Genomic DNA, 13,532 nt, shown 5'->3' on the forward strand with positions numbered 1-13,532 from the left:
ATCTTACATTAATATTGGAGCTGTCCTGATAAATCTACCCGTCGTATATTGCAGCCTGCTACATCACACTCTAACTTCCCACTTTTTGGTCCATCGATGTATGTTTATTTTTATATTAAAATTCATAAACACTGAAATAATTAACCTAAATAAATGCAGTCTAAATCTGAGCATAGGTTCTTTAATGTAATATCTCATTAAATATAATAGCATATTATACAAAGAAGGTTTATGGCCTGAGGGAAGAAAAATATAAGCTTTCTAAAATGGTAGACGCCATCTCCAATAGTATTCAAAGTATTTCAAAGTATCACAGGCCCCTGTACCAAGTAAAAAGGAAGTACCCAACTGACTCCAAAGCAGGTTCATAAAGGGAGGGTGATCTGCATCAGGCAAACTGTCCTGCTCTGAGCAGTGGAACAATGCATTTCCTTTGATGGTTTATCATTACAAAATAAGGTAATGCATTGGTGGACCAATACCACTGCGGCAGTCCAGATACCCCGTCATCAGCCTGACAAATCCCTCTGTCCCTCCTGGAAGCACTTCTGTATGGACCTGCAGTAAATCTTATCCCATTGTTTAAGAGTCAACGCTCCACATTTAACTCTCCTTGATGTTGTGCTCTAGCTGTCAACCACTAGGCTGATACTATTATTGGCTCAAAAGTGATTGTCAGACTGATGCACCTGCTATGATACTTGTCCCTTTTACACCATTTCCTGCCCCCTAATCTTCTGATAACAGCACATTCCTGCACAGTCCCCTTCATAAGAGCTGTTCTCCTTGGTGTCTTGGTTGTAGAGGGCCTTAGTGGCTTCTCTGCGACATTAATGTAAGAAAATCAAATACAAATGTGATATCAGCGGGTGCCTCATTTTCATTGTGCTTTGTTCCTCTGCTCAGTGCACCATAGATCCGATTACACTAGAACCCAAGGATGAACTGACCCCAGAGGCTATCAAGTTCTGCCAGCAGCTGGGCAGCCAATCTACGCGCGTGTCAGAGGTGGTGTGCTCCAAGGACCCTCTGATCTACAAGGCCATCCAGGAGGGCTTGGACCGAGTGAACCACAGGGCAGTTTCCAGGGCTCAAAAGGTGCAGAAATGGATCATTCTGGAAAAGGATTTCACCCAAGAAGGTGGAGAGTTGGGTGAGTACCAATGATACGCATGGAAATGTCTGTAATATCGGATTTGGTAACTGCATGATTGTCTGTAAATGGAAAACGCAGCATGTACTGTGTTAAAAGCGGGGCATGGACTCTCCATCATCGCCTGGTGCTGATAGGGAGTGTTAATTTAAATATTAGCCTCTAGGAGGGAAGAGATCCTTGGAAGTGTTCCTCATAGAGGCCATTCTCTTCATTAAATGTGGATGTGAAAATATTAACAAAAGGGCTGGACACCTGCTTGAATGTAGTTCTCCCGAGTCTGATTCACTTGGACCAGGTAGAGCTTGTCCTTGGACAGCAGGGACCAGACAATGTTAGAAAAGCAATACATTATACATAACACCCTGTAGTCATTTCGTTGGATGCCAAAATGGCATTCGATAGGGTGGAATGGCTTTTTTTAGAGGGGGTTATAGAAGCATATGGGTTTGGGCATAATTGGAGAAGCGGGCTGCAAGCGCTTTACTTGACTCGGGTTCAGTGGTTAGGGTCAATGGTGCAGCCTCCTATTGGATCAAACTACAAAGCGGTACAAGGCAGGGATGGTCTCTCCTAACTTTGTTGTTCACTCTGGTTATTGAGCCTTTGGCTGAGAGAATACAAGTGGTGAAAGTCCTCTTTGTATCAGGAGGATTATTTAACTTATTTCAGACAATGTATTACTCTTGATCAGAATGTATTGGATATGTCACTCCTGTTACCATAGGGACCAGACATAAGTGATATGAGGATATATTTTGATACCTTCCTTTTGGTATCTTTTAAGAAGGATTTCAATGGCTGAGGGTGAGATCCGGAAGCAACCTAAGCAAGTTGGCTGATCTGAACATTCCTCCCCTGTGGGACCAGCTGAGATGGGGCTTGCTTGTGCTGGTCTGACCGTGTGGTCGACTCCTGGTCTCTCCTGGGCCCCTGATTCTCTATCCTGGACAACTGGTAACACAGCCTTTGTTTAGCGAGGCTCCGATAGCCCTTTCTGTTCTGTGCAGAGGTGCTTAAGCCGGCTCTCGGTTCCTCCACAGAGGATCTGTATGTAAGCATAGTCTTTCTTTCCTTTTTATGTTTGCCTTATGCCCTTGGGTGACTGTACCACTTATGTTGGTTCCACAGTGGGCTTTTGCCTCCTGGTGGCCAGCTCTTCTTCGTCTGTGTTTTTGTCAACTGCCATCTCGGTAGGCCCATTTTTCTCATCCCAGCATTTTTGTGAGCTCCATCTGGATAGGTCTCACTTTTCTTTGTTCTAGTATGGTCTATATGCACTGGGTCCTCCACACTACAGACGTACATAGATGTGTGGAGAGGCTGAGAGGGCTGAGAGGACAGAGATGGGGATTCTATATACCACATTCTCCCAGAATAGTCATCACTGGTCTCACAGAGGGTTTCCTTCCCCATAAGATCCACCAGCTAAGTACCCCCCCTCCGCGGGGGCTATCGGGTAGCGGCCTCGCCTCCCTGGCCTCATGGGCAGGGGCTTCTGCAATGGGATCAATGACGATACCCTGTGATTCGTCACAGATCTTTCCCCTCATGCAGCTGGCTTCTCCATATGGTAAAGGAAATCATGAGAGGGAATCACCATTACCCTGTTCTTTACCTTTGTGATGTTCTACACTAAAACGAAAGGGTTGCAGGTCGAGAAACCAGCATATGATTCAGGGATTCGTGTTTTTCTTAAACCAAGACACGTAAGGGGCGAGTGATCTGTGATAAAAAATTAAATTGAATTCAGTGAGGTCATATTTAAGGTTTCCCACTGCCCACTTTATTGCCAGGGCATAAAGCTCAATGGTGGCATAGTTGTTTTCCCTAGGAAACAATTTACGACTAACATACATCACAGGATGCTATTTTCCATGATATGTCTTTGAGAGAACTGCTTCTATGCCTACCCTGGATGCGTCAGTCTGAAGTACAAACTCTTTATTAAAATTAGGGACCTGAAGAACTAGTTCACTACATAGTATAGTTTTAAGGGTATCAAAAGAGCGTTGTTCTTCCTTACGCCACTTTATCTTCTGAGGTTCAGCTTTTCTAGGTTAGAGGTGGCGTGATGAATGAGAAATTGGGAATAAAGTATTGGTAGTATCCTACCAGTTCCAAGAAGGCCCCTAGATCTTGTTTAGACTTCGGTACAGGGGTGTCTTTTACAGCTCTATACATTTCTGCCTGGGGTTGGCCAAACCTTTGCCCACAAAGAACCCTAGATATTTCACGGCAGATTGGGACAAATGACACTTCTTTGGGTTGGCGGTTAGTCTGGCCTATTGTACGTCTCTGGTAATTTCATGCAGGTGTATCATATGCTCCGCCCAGAGTTGTCTTCAAGGTTCGGAGATACCTGTCAATAGCCTTTGGTGAGATCAATCGTGGAAATATAAGTGGCTGTGTCCAGTCGATCAATCAGGTCATCTATCCTGAGCATGGCATAGTTATCAAACTGGGACACAGCATTACATGTCCGAAAGTCATAGGAGAAAATCCATGATTGATCTGGCTTAGCCACCAAGACTATCATTGAGGACCATGGACTCTGCGAGGCCTCTATAATATCGGCTGCTAGCATCTTATCGACTTCCTGGAGGATTATTTCTTTCATGGCCTCTGGGATCCTGTATGGTTTTAAATTCACCACTTTTCCCATGGGGAGTACAGATGTAGCAATAGGTTTGTTTGTTTGTTTATTGATTTGTATGGCGCGCCAAACCCAAGAGTAACTGGGCGCAACAGAGAGCAGAAAAACATGGATACTTAAAAGCTTAGTTACAAAGTGAGGTACAAGATCCATATGAAATATTAGAGGTAGATGTCTCGGAAAATTTGTTGAGGAATATACATATACACAGTCAGATTGGGTAAGATCTATAAGTGTTTGTTTGTTTGTTTGTTTGTTTTACTCACTTGTACTGCACACCAGACCCAGAGGTTACCGGGCGCAGCAGTACAGAAAATGCAAGACTTAAGTTGCAGGTTACCGATAATGTACAGTGACGAAGATAAATATACATTTATGAACACGTTACAATAATGTACAATGATATGCATGTCTATACAATTAAATACAGGTTATGAGATGACTGGAAGGCAAAGATTATATAGGGCAGGCTGGCTAGGTGTAAGTGAAGCTGTTGAGCAATGGAGGGCGGTATAGGGTAATATACTGCCCGGCTACAGCCAAGCTAAATATACATAGACCGTGGGGTCAACTAGTGGCCGGATGAACTGGCATAGAATAGGTCCTGGCAAGCTTACTAACGCTAAGCGGGGGGTGCAAGTGTAGTGGCGCGGAAGCCAGGTGGGAACTGGCATGGATGCTAGTGGTGACTGGCAAATCTGCACTAGAGGTATAGGCAATGGGTGGTTGCAGGTTGACTAGATGTCGGCAGCTTTTAGGAGATTGATGTAATTCGATCTAAATTTCAGAAAGGGCTGCTCTTCGTGTAGGGTAGGTAGCAGTGAATTCCAGAGTTGGGCTGATTATACCTGGAAGCTGCTTCCTCCGGCCTTGGACAGTCTGAATCTCGGTATGATGAGGCTGTTGACATTGGAGGTTCTTGTTGGTCTAGTAGAGCATCTTTTAGTGAATTAATCTGTGAGATAGCTAGGAGCGGCATTATGCAGGTTGTAGCGAGGTTAATCTTTGGAGTCATTGGAATGTAGCCATTTGCAAATATTCCGTCTGAAGCTATAGTAGGATTGGTCAGTTCTAATGTCAAGTGGGAGAGCATTGCAACACTGGGCTGCCTTAACCGGGAAACTGCTGCCGCCTGTTTTCTTCATCCTGAATTTGGCAGTAGACAGTAGGAGTTGGCAGTTCTGGTAGGGCGGGTCGATGTTCTTCTCACTTTTATTGCTGCCAGGTAAGGGGGGACTGCATTGTTAAGACATTTAAAGGGAAGTGAGGCTGTTTTAAGTGAGATTCTGTCGCTGATTTTTAGCCACTTATGTTATCTTCTTTTGTTAGAGATGTGTTCTTTGATGGGTAGGTTAAGGGCAGTTCAAGGGCAGTTCTAAGGGCGTTATTTTGCAATGTTTGAATTTTGTCAATGAGGTTTATGTTTGCTCCCAAGTACAAGGCATTGCAATAGTCGGGGTTGGAAAGTATTAGGGCATTGGCAAGGATGATGCAGCTGGCTTGGGTGAGGAAGGCTCTGCATGCCCTAATGAGCTTACAAGTGTAGGCAGTAGAGGATGCTAGGGAGTGCACCTGTCTCTTCAGTGTCAAGGCAGAGTCAAGGTGAAAGCATAGTGTTTTCACTACTTTGGCAACTCTAATTATGTTGCCATCAATGTTGAATGCAGAGTAGTTGGGGCTAAGTTTTTTTAGGTTGGTCGCGGATCCGAGGATCAGGATTTCAGTTTTCTTCTTTTCCCTCCTCACTGGGTAAGGGCATATCACCCTTCCCTTCAACCAATTCAGGAAGCGTTTTGGACATATATTGTTCCAACAATGTTCTGTCCCAATGAAATGAAAATGTATCTTCAGATTAGCAAAGCAAACATGTCTCAGCCATTGACTACTCTTTTCAGAATAGCTGATCATGTGTCTTTTCCTCAGAACACTTTTCTGAAGAGGGCAAAACCACCAAAGGTCTCTTTCATAGAACACGGTTTTCTGAATGGCAAAACCAAATGTCTCTTACATACAATACTTTTCTCAGGATGGCAAAACCAAATGTCTCTTTCATACAATTGTACAATTTTTCTTTTCCTGCTATGCTCCCCTGCCAGGAACTTCTCAACTTCTTTAACTGAAAAAAACTCTTGATATCCTATTTTTTTCAATTGCTAGAAATATCTCCGTTTTGATTCATATAGATCTCTTGGTATACTCTCCTGCCGGGTATCATGCAATCACACTTCTTCAGTAGCAAAACATGTCGACTTCAGTGGTTACTTGCACCAATTTCCACCATGCAGACATCTCAAATATGCGGGTTTGTTCAAGCTCTGTCTGTCAACCTTTCTTTCAACCTCTCTTGGCAATGTTTGTCCCAGGTGTCCCCCAACTGACATCTCATGTCAGGGGAATTGGACCATGTTTACCTTCTCTTTATAATTCTATGCAGTCGATATGCAAAAGTTGTTCAAATACTCTTTAAAGTCTCTGCATGTCCCAGGAGCCCCTTCACTCTCAGTCTGACTCACTGGTAAACCGTGCTGTTGCTGCAAGCATTTTTTGCGTGGCTGGTTTCCCTGCCTGCACACAAGTCTGTTCAACTCTCGCATGAGTGTTTTCTTCCTTTGACACCAGTACCGTCGCAGCTCTGCAGGGCCTCTCCTCTTCTGACCCAGCTTTGCATTGTTCAGCTTCGCATTACCAGAGTTTCTTATCTCCGGTCTAGAATGCTGCCGACCTGCTGCAGGCAGCCGTTCACGTTGTTCCCCACATCTCTTCTTCTGTGAACCGCCTCTGTCCCAGGTCTTGCTTCCCGCTCTGCATACTCTGCAGCCTCTCTCCTCTTTCCTTCCTCAATTCTCTATCTGCAGGTAACTTTTGGGTTTAAATATCCCGCACAGTTTATTCCATTTTGGACAACTAGAACGCACTACACACTTGGAGTCACTTTTCCTCCCATTGACTCCTTGTTCATCTTCTTCGTCTCAGTTCTCCAGAGGTTATGGAAATTGGAGTATGTATTTGTTCTAGACTGCTCAAAGCAATATTGTTTCAGATACTTCTTGGAATAGTAACTGCCAGAAGCAGGAAGTGTGATGTGAACATTGGGTATAGTGATGTTTTGCTCAAAACCTTTACCCAGGTAAAACTCGTTACAATCATGGGATGTTGAATGTAAGCCGTACTGAGGAGTGGTTTCATAAACAGTAGTTTGGGTTTTAACATGGGAAGGTTTTACAGAAGGACAATTTGACATCAGATTTTTAGGGATTATGGGGTTTTGCTCTTCATATAAAGAAGAATACTGCATTTCTCCTATAGAAGGCATCACATCTCCCCGACAACCATCTCCTCCCATGTGATCCTCCCTCATATTACCGTCCCGAGAGTCAGGATAAGGTAGCGACTGCATTCCCCCGTCTACATGTGAGGAGACTTTAGGTTGGGGGTCAGTGATGACTCTGTAGGATTCATCACAGTGTGTTGGAAGGTTATGTAAAGTGACCAGATGGGTTGGACAGAGTGGAGTCCAGCTGTAATCCATGGGCCTTGCTCCTTTTGGTGATTTTCAGGTCCCTCATAACTGCACAGACATCCGCTGAGAGAATATCAAGTAAGAGGACCAGGCTGAAGAGAACGAGGGCTAGGGGGTATGTTAAAAAAAGCTCAGGAGGAAGAACTGTGAGTAAAGGTCAAGTTGCCTTTAAGGGCTCTCGTATGATTGCAGAGGATGTAGAAGGGTACAGAGGACAGGCCTTGCCCACATATGAGACTTATAGCATTATAGTGCAGAGTGACAGTCTTTGAGGGAAGGGTATTCTTACTTACGGGTGATGACTTTTCTTGTTTCAGCTGTCCTCCCCCATACACTCTCCCCTTTTCTTCCTTTAGGTCCCACCATGAAACTGAAGCGTCCTGCAATCTTAAGTATGTATGAGAAGGTCATCAATGAATTGTACAAGCAGTGACACCCATGACCAGGGGAAACCAGAAGAGTGCGTTCTAACAAATGAAGGACATTTTTATCAACTGAACTTTCAATGCTTGAAGCCGGAACAGTTTAGATGGTTAACTGCATTGCTGCCAAATAAAGCTTGACTCCATGATGTGTTTAGGCCTGTGGTTTGCGTGTTCCTCCTGAGGACTCCAATACGTAACCTTATTTGCCACATCGACCCTTCTACTGTTTTGAGACTTTTGTTGCTTTATTGCAGTGGATGGCGTCTTTATTGGGTGACATTCTAATTTTCTCAATGTTGTATTAGATATTTAGTCTGAATTCTGCACCACTTTTTATATATTTTTATTTTTTTATTTTTTACAATTAGCCTTTGATAAAGCAAAAGAGGTGTCTATATCAATAACCATGGATAGTACAGCAAGTTGGATCAGGTCTGCGGCAATGTCTGATATGTGGGTTTTTGTCCTTTTTGCCCCCAGGCCAATAAATCTTACATTACAACCGTTCTGATGACTCTTCGATAGCTTTGACAGAGTTGCTATTATCAGACAAGAGTGTGACAAAAATTGAGAATTCGCCTTTTGTCCCTAGGACGTTTCTCATGTCAGTCTGATCGTATGCCTTGGCCAAACCAATGAGCTCAATGTAAAGGGGAGTGTACAGGCTTCAGTTTCCATCTGACTTGAACATGGCCAAGATGGCCCTTATGCGGCTCAGTTTGATAGCTAGGGATTCATTCATTCTCTGAATCGGATAAGCCTTACTTCAACTCCGGTCTCAGATGACAGCCATCACATCAGATTTTCAGAGGCTTTGTATTTTCAGATGGATCCAGCTGTGAATACTCAGCCTTACCTTGCTTCTCTGTGTACGGCGAGAAGTGTAGATGTAAGGTCGGTCCTGGTCTGTAGCCATCTTGCCTTCTGATTCTTTACTGCTGGAGGCAAAGTGGCTAACAGAAGGCTGTCCTCCAGGGGGAAAAACCCCAAGATGGGGAAAAAAACAGTAAATGGTATGGAGGTCCAGGAGTTGAAGCAGAAGTGCCTAAGGAATACAGAAGGCACCAGCAGAGCGTCAGGTATCGATGGAGAGCCAGGGACACGAGGACGATCCCAGTGAACAACCAAGAAGCAGCGCGGAGGACAAGAGCAGCCTGTGAGGGGATGAAAGGAAATGTATTTATTTATATAGCGCTAAGGACGGGCCCGCAGGCATGGGAGCGCTAGAAAAAAAAAGACAGACAAAACAGATGCCAGTCGAGTAACAGAGCAGAACAGTAAGGCATGGAGGAGACATCACTGAAACAGAGCTATCTTCAGACAATGCTTGAAGCATTCAAAAGAGCAACATGCCCTTGATTACCCAAAGGTCAGCTGCTTCGTAGTATTTCCAGAAGTGCGGGAGTGCCATGCCTCCCGCCTTCCTGTGCACTGTGAGTGTGGCATATGTCTTGTTAGAGATAGGACGGCGGCACAAACCCAGCCCCAATAGTGTGGTGGCCATCCTATGGTCCCTAAGGTCTATGTGGATAAATCATCTATGCTTTCATTGTTAGGACCTTGTCTCTTGCAGCTTGTAATATTATAAATCCTCCTTAATTATAAAGCTGCAACCTGATCTCAGCCAGTGGGGGCACTTGTTTGTGAGAGATGTGGAACCCCCCCCTTGATTCTGCACCCCAGAGGCACTCCCCACATGAAGATCCCTAGGAATAGCCTGACGACTGGCACTTCGGAGGTTAGTGCCAACAGTAGTTTGACCCTGGGCCCTTTGAGGGACTCTCTGCGGGCGATGTTCCCTCCATCATGGGGTCACTTCTAGAATGGCCATGGTTATTTCTGGACCTCTGCCCTTGGACTCTGCATGGACTCTTTGAGGATGCTCCCCTGGTATGCCGCTTTCTGTGACTCTGGTGTTTTCAAGGATCAACAGAACCAGTTTTTTCAGGGCCGCCAGCTCAACAAGGCACCTGACATTAAATGCAGCCCCGTGCTACGTCCTCAGTACATTTTGCGGAGGTATGTGTGTTAGATTGCCCAGCGAAGGCTGTGGAAGGGGACTTAGCAACCGTCAGACCTCCCACTTTTATTGCATCGTGGTTGTGTTGTGCGTGTGCCCCTAGTGATGGTGGAGGTTGTCGGCTCATAGGGGTCAGGGTCCGCAGCTCCTGTTTGCTGTTTGCACACAGGTGGGCTAGGGGGTCTTGGATTGGACTCAAAAGGTTGGGGGTATTGAAACCCTCAGTCATGCTGCTTAAGAGAGATTGGTTCATGGTGATGTCAGGGTCACTGGTACACATCCCCTGGGTTTTGTTTACAGGAGAGTTGAAGTGTTTTTTCTGAGATTGACAAAGAAAAGTAGGAGCTGGTGTGGGGCGATAGCCAGGAGTAAATCAGATGCCTCCATGGGTATCTGGGCCAATAGTTCGTAGATCCCCAAAGAGGCCATATCCAGAGTGGTTCCACCTTAGACCTGGAGTCCCAAAATGAGGAGCAACAGATAACACAGTGGAGCCCGCTGGTTGATTCAGGGCCTTAGTGCCTGCCCCAACCCAAGGTGCTGTAATGGTGTCACCTTTGCCATTGCGTGCAGGGCTTCCCTCTCAGTTGTGAATGTGTCCATCAATCCACTCAAGAACTGGGGCACCTCCCAAAAGTTGTTGATTTCTTTGATCAGGTTATATGCATCCCCTATTAACATGGTGGAGCCGCAATTCTGGCTTTATTAGCATCTGCTTTGGGGACCTGGGGTAGGACTTGAGATACGGGGTCCCTTAGCCTCCGCGTCACAGTTAGAGTTCTACTCTTGTGTGGCACAGGCGCAAAAGTGCATCTTGGTGGTGAAGGAGGGGAGTACGGGGGTGTAGCAACCGCATCAGTGTCCACTGCTTTCGTGACCATGGCAGCCAAATCAGCCCTAATGCCAGGACTGGTAATTGTGTAGGTGGGGATAGGTGAGGAGAGCAATTAGGGCAATGTGATCGCATCAGAGGGGGAAGCCCGGGCTGGAAAGCAATTCAAATAGTCCCCACCCCTCTTCTCTCCCTCCTCACCTTGATCTGTTTTCTCGATACTGGCGTTCCTCTTCAGTGCATGAGCAGCCTCTATGAATGAACAGACCCCCTTCGGGTCGCCTAACAGCCCCTGTGCGCGCTCAACACCGCTTACCCTTGCTTCCCCCAACCTTGCTTCCCCCGTGGGCTTTGGCCCGGGCGGGCCTGGAGGCAGCAGTTATAGAAAAGGGGACATGGCCTGATGCTCCAGCGCTTGGGCTATGGGGGCCCTCCTGGGGCACAGCAGCAGCTCCCACTGTGGGTGGACAACACCCCTGCTGCCCTGCTACCCCCATAGGCTTTGGCACTGGCTGGCCTGGAGGCAGCAGTTATAGAAAAGGGGGCGTGGCCTGGCACTCCGGCACTTGGGCTATGGAGCCCACGTGGGACACAGCAGCAGTTCAACCCCTGATCAACACCCTCGTGCCCTGGCTTTCCCGAGGGCTATCATCAGCTCGGTTTAAGTATCATTAAGGGCTAAACCATTCTCCACCATCCCATTGTGGATTAGAGAAAACACTGAATTGATGGCTTCCATGTCTCTAGTATGATCACCTGAGAGAGGTCTGAGACACTGAGGGGTCGATTCATGGAGAAAACGTGCGCCGAAAATCCCAGCGCAAGCAGGCCCAAGGTAGCGCAAGCGTAAGAAACGCAGCGCACGCGTGCGATTCAATGAAGATGCTGCGCGTGTTTCCCGCTGTCCGTGCGCCCAATCCTGCCATGATGCACGCAGGCACAGCAAAAGCGCACATAGCGCGGCACACACAACCAAAGTGGGCGGAACAGTGGGCGTAACACGCGGAATGGGGAATAACGCGTGAAAAAGAAGGCGTAACTGGGGAAGTACTGCAGGGAACTACACAGAACGCCCACACAAACGCCAACAACCCGTATTCATGGATTCGAATACGGGAAACCCGCGCACGGCAAAAGACGCGCACAGGCATCAACACGTCCGCCACACGAAGGCAGACGGAAGCGTCCCCGCGCACAGTATAAAAGTGCGCGCAAACAACAAACACGTATATACAGCTACGATGAATGCCCCATTTGTCGCAGCACTGATCGTGGGACACCGCAGGAGGAGGAGAATAGCCAGGGCACGCATTTCCGCACCACGGACAAGCCTTTTTGGCATGCCTGACGACCAAGTCTACGGCAGGTATAGGTTTCTACCTCGTATCATCCTAGACCTGGTCAGGGAGTGGGAAGATGACCTTACATCCCCCACCCTTTGCTCCCAAGCATTGAGCCCCTTGGAGAAGGTGCTCAATGTCCTGCATTTTTTGGCCACTGGGTCATTTCAGCAGACTACTCCCATAATGAGGGGGGTCTCACAGGCCACACAGTCACGCTGCCTACACCAGGTACTGGCAATCAAGACAGCGCGCCCCTCAGTCAGCAGGCACATATACATGCCCAGAACACCCGCAGAAAGGCAGGCCGTTGTCCTGGATTTTTTCAGGGTGGCACACTTCCCCAAAGTGCTCGGTGCCATAGATTGCACCCATGTGGCTCTACGTCCACCTAGGGCCACTGAGCACATCTACCGAAACCGCAAGCATTGGCATTCCATCAATGTACAGGTGGTATGCGATGCAAAGGGAATCATCACCTCTGTCTATGCAAACTACCCTGGCTCCACCCATGACAGTTTCATATACAGAATGTCCGCCCTGAGCCGGTCCCTGGAAGCTGGGCAGCATGGCGACACATGGCTCCTAGGTGAGTACAAATGCCCTTGCACATGCATGCATGTCACACACACACACACAAATACACAAACCCCAATAATCACAACCATTTACACCTCCCCAGGGGACAGTGCCTACCCTCTGAGCAACCACATGATGACGCCAATCCGGAACCACACCACCCCAGGTAAGATACAACGCCGCCCATATTGCAACCAGGGCCATAGTGGAGCGCGCATTCGGAGTGCTCAAGTCACGTTTCCGCTCCCTTGACCGCTCTGGCGGGCAGCTACTCTATGCACCCCCAGTAGTGTGCAGGATCATTGTGGCAGCATGTGTCCTGAACAATGTTGCAACACGGCAGGGCGTACCGGTGGACATGGTGGTGCCCCCACATCCCCAACCACAGGCACAGGCGCTGCCCATGGGAGGGTACAGGGCACGTGGCGAGGAAGCCCGGACCCAGCTTGTGGCCACATTTTTCACCTAAACTCCCACCCCTGCGGAGTGCACACAGGCCTGGCACATACCAGGTGACAATCGATGATGACAAAGAGACAGTCAACTGTCACAACCCTACCACCCTGAGATAGTTGCCATGGAAGTGCCACATTGTCTGCATCCCTAGCTACTTAAACACAAGCTATCCTGTGTGACCAAAAGGCACACATATGACATGACATGATATGGCCTATACACAAGTATTTCAAGGTGCGATGAGGCAGGGAGGGGGGAACAAGGGAAGACAGACAACGATACTACTAGGCCAGGTGTCATTTAAGATAGTGCAAGTGCAGGGGTAGGGGGAAGGGAAAAGTGCAAGGGGAAGGGGAGGGGGGGAGTGCAGTACAGGGTAAGTAGACTAAAAAACAAATACATAGGCCAGCTGGTGGCAACTGCAAAGGTAAGTGCAGACAAGTGCTGGGAAGGGGGGGCTGTAGAGAGACAGTCCCGCAGTGCAGGGGTTGCCAGGGAGGCAGTGCAAGTGGAGAGTGGCTGGGCCAGGGACCGAGGTCGGTGAGAGTGGC

The 13,532-nt window shown here is 47.4% G+C and overlaps 1 protein-coding gene across 2 annotated transcripts in view; it reads left to right on the forward strand.

Moving 5' to 3' along the window:
• LOC138511215 (long-chain-fatty-acid--CoA ligase ACSBG2-like) overlaps nt 1-8,261 on the forward strand; it is a 531,477-nt gene extending 523,216 nt beyond the window's left edge. Inside the window, exons 12-13 of one of the 2 annotated variants that reach the window (XM_069626743.1) lie at nt 907-1,153; nt 7,647-8,261. In XM_069626743.1, the coding sequence (XP_069482844.1) occupies nt 907-1,153; nt 7,647-7,762 (363 nt within the window). In that variant the 3' untranslated portion in view covers nt 7,763-8,261. The remainder of the gene's footprint in view (nt 1-906; nt 1,154-7,646) is intronic. The other variant, XM_069626744.1, reaches the window with a different exon arrangement.
• The last annotated feature ends 5,271 nt before the right edge of the window (nt 8,262-13,532 follow it).

This window comes from Ambystoma mexicanum, chromosome 6p, assembly GCF_040938575.1.
Source record: "Ambystoma mexicanum isolate Mex_15411 chromosome 6p, UKY_AmexF1_1, whole genome shotgun sequence".
NCBI classification, from domain to species: Eukaryota; Metazoa; Chordata; class Amphibia; order Caudata; family Ambystomatidae; genus Ambystoma; species Ambystoma mexicanum.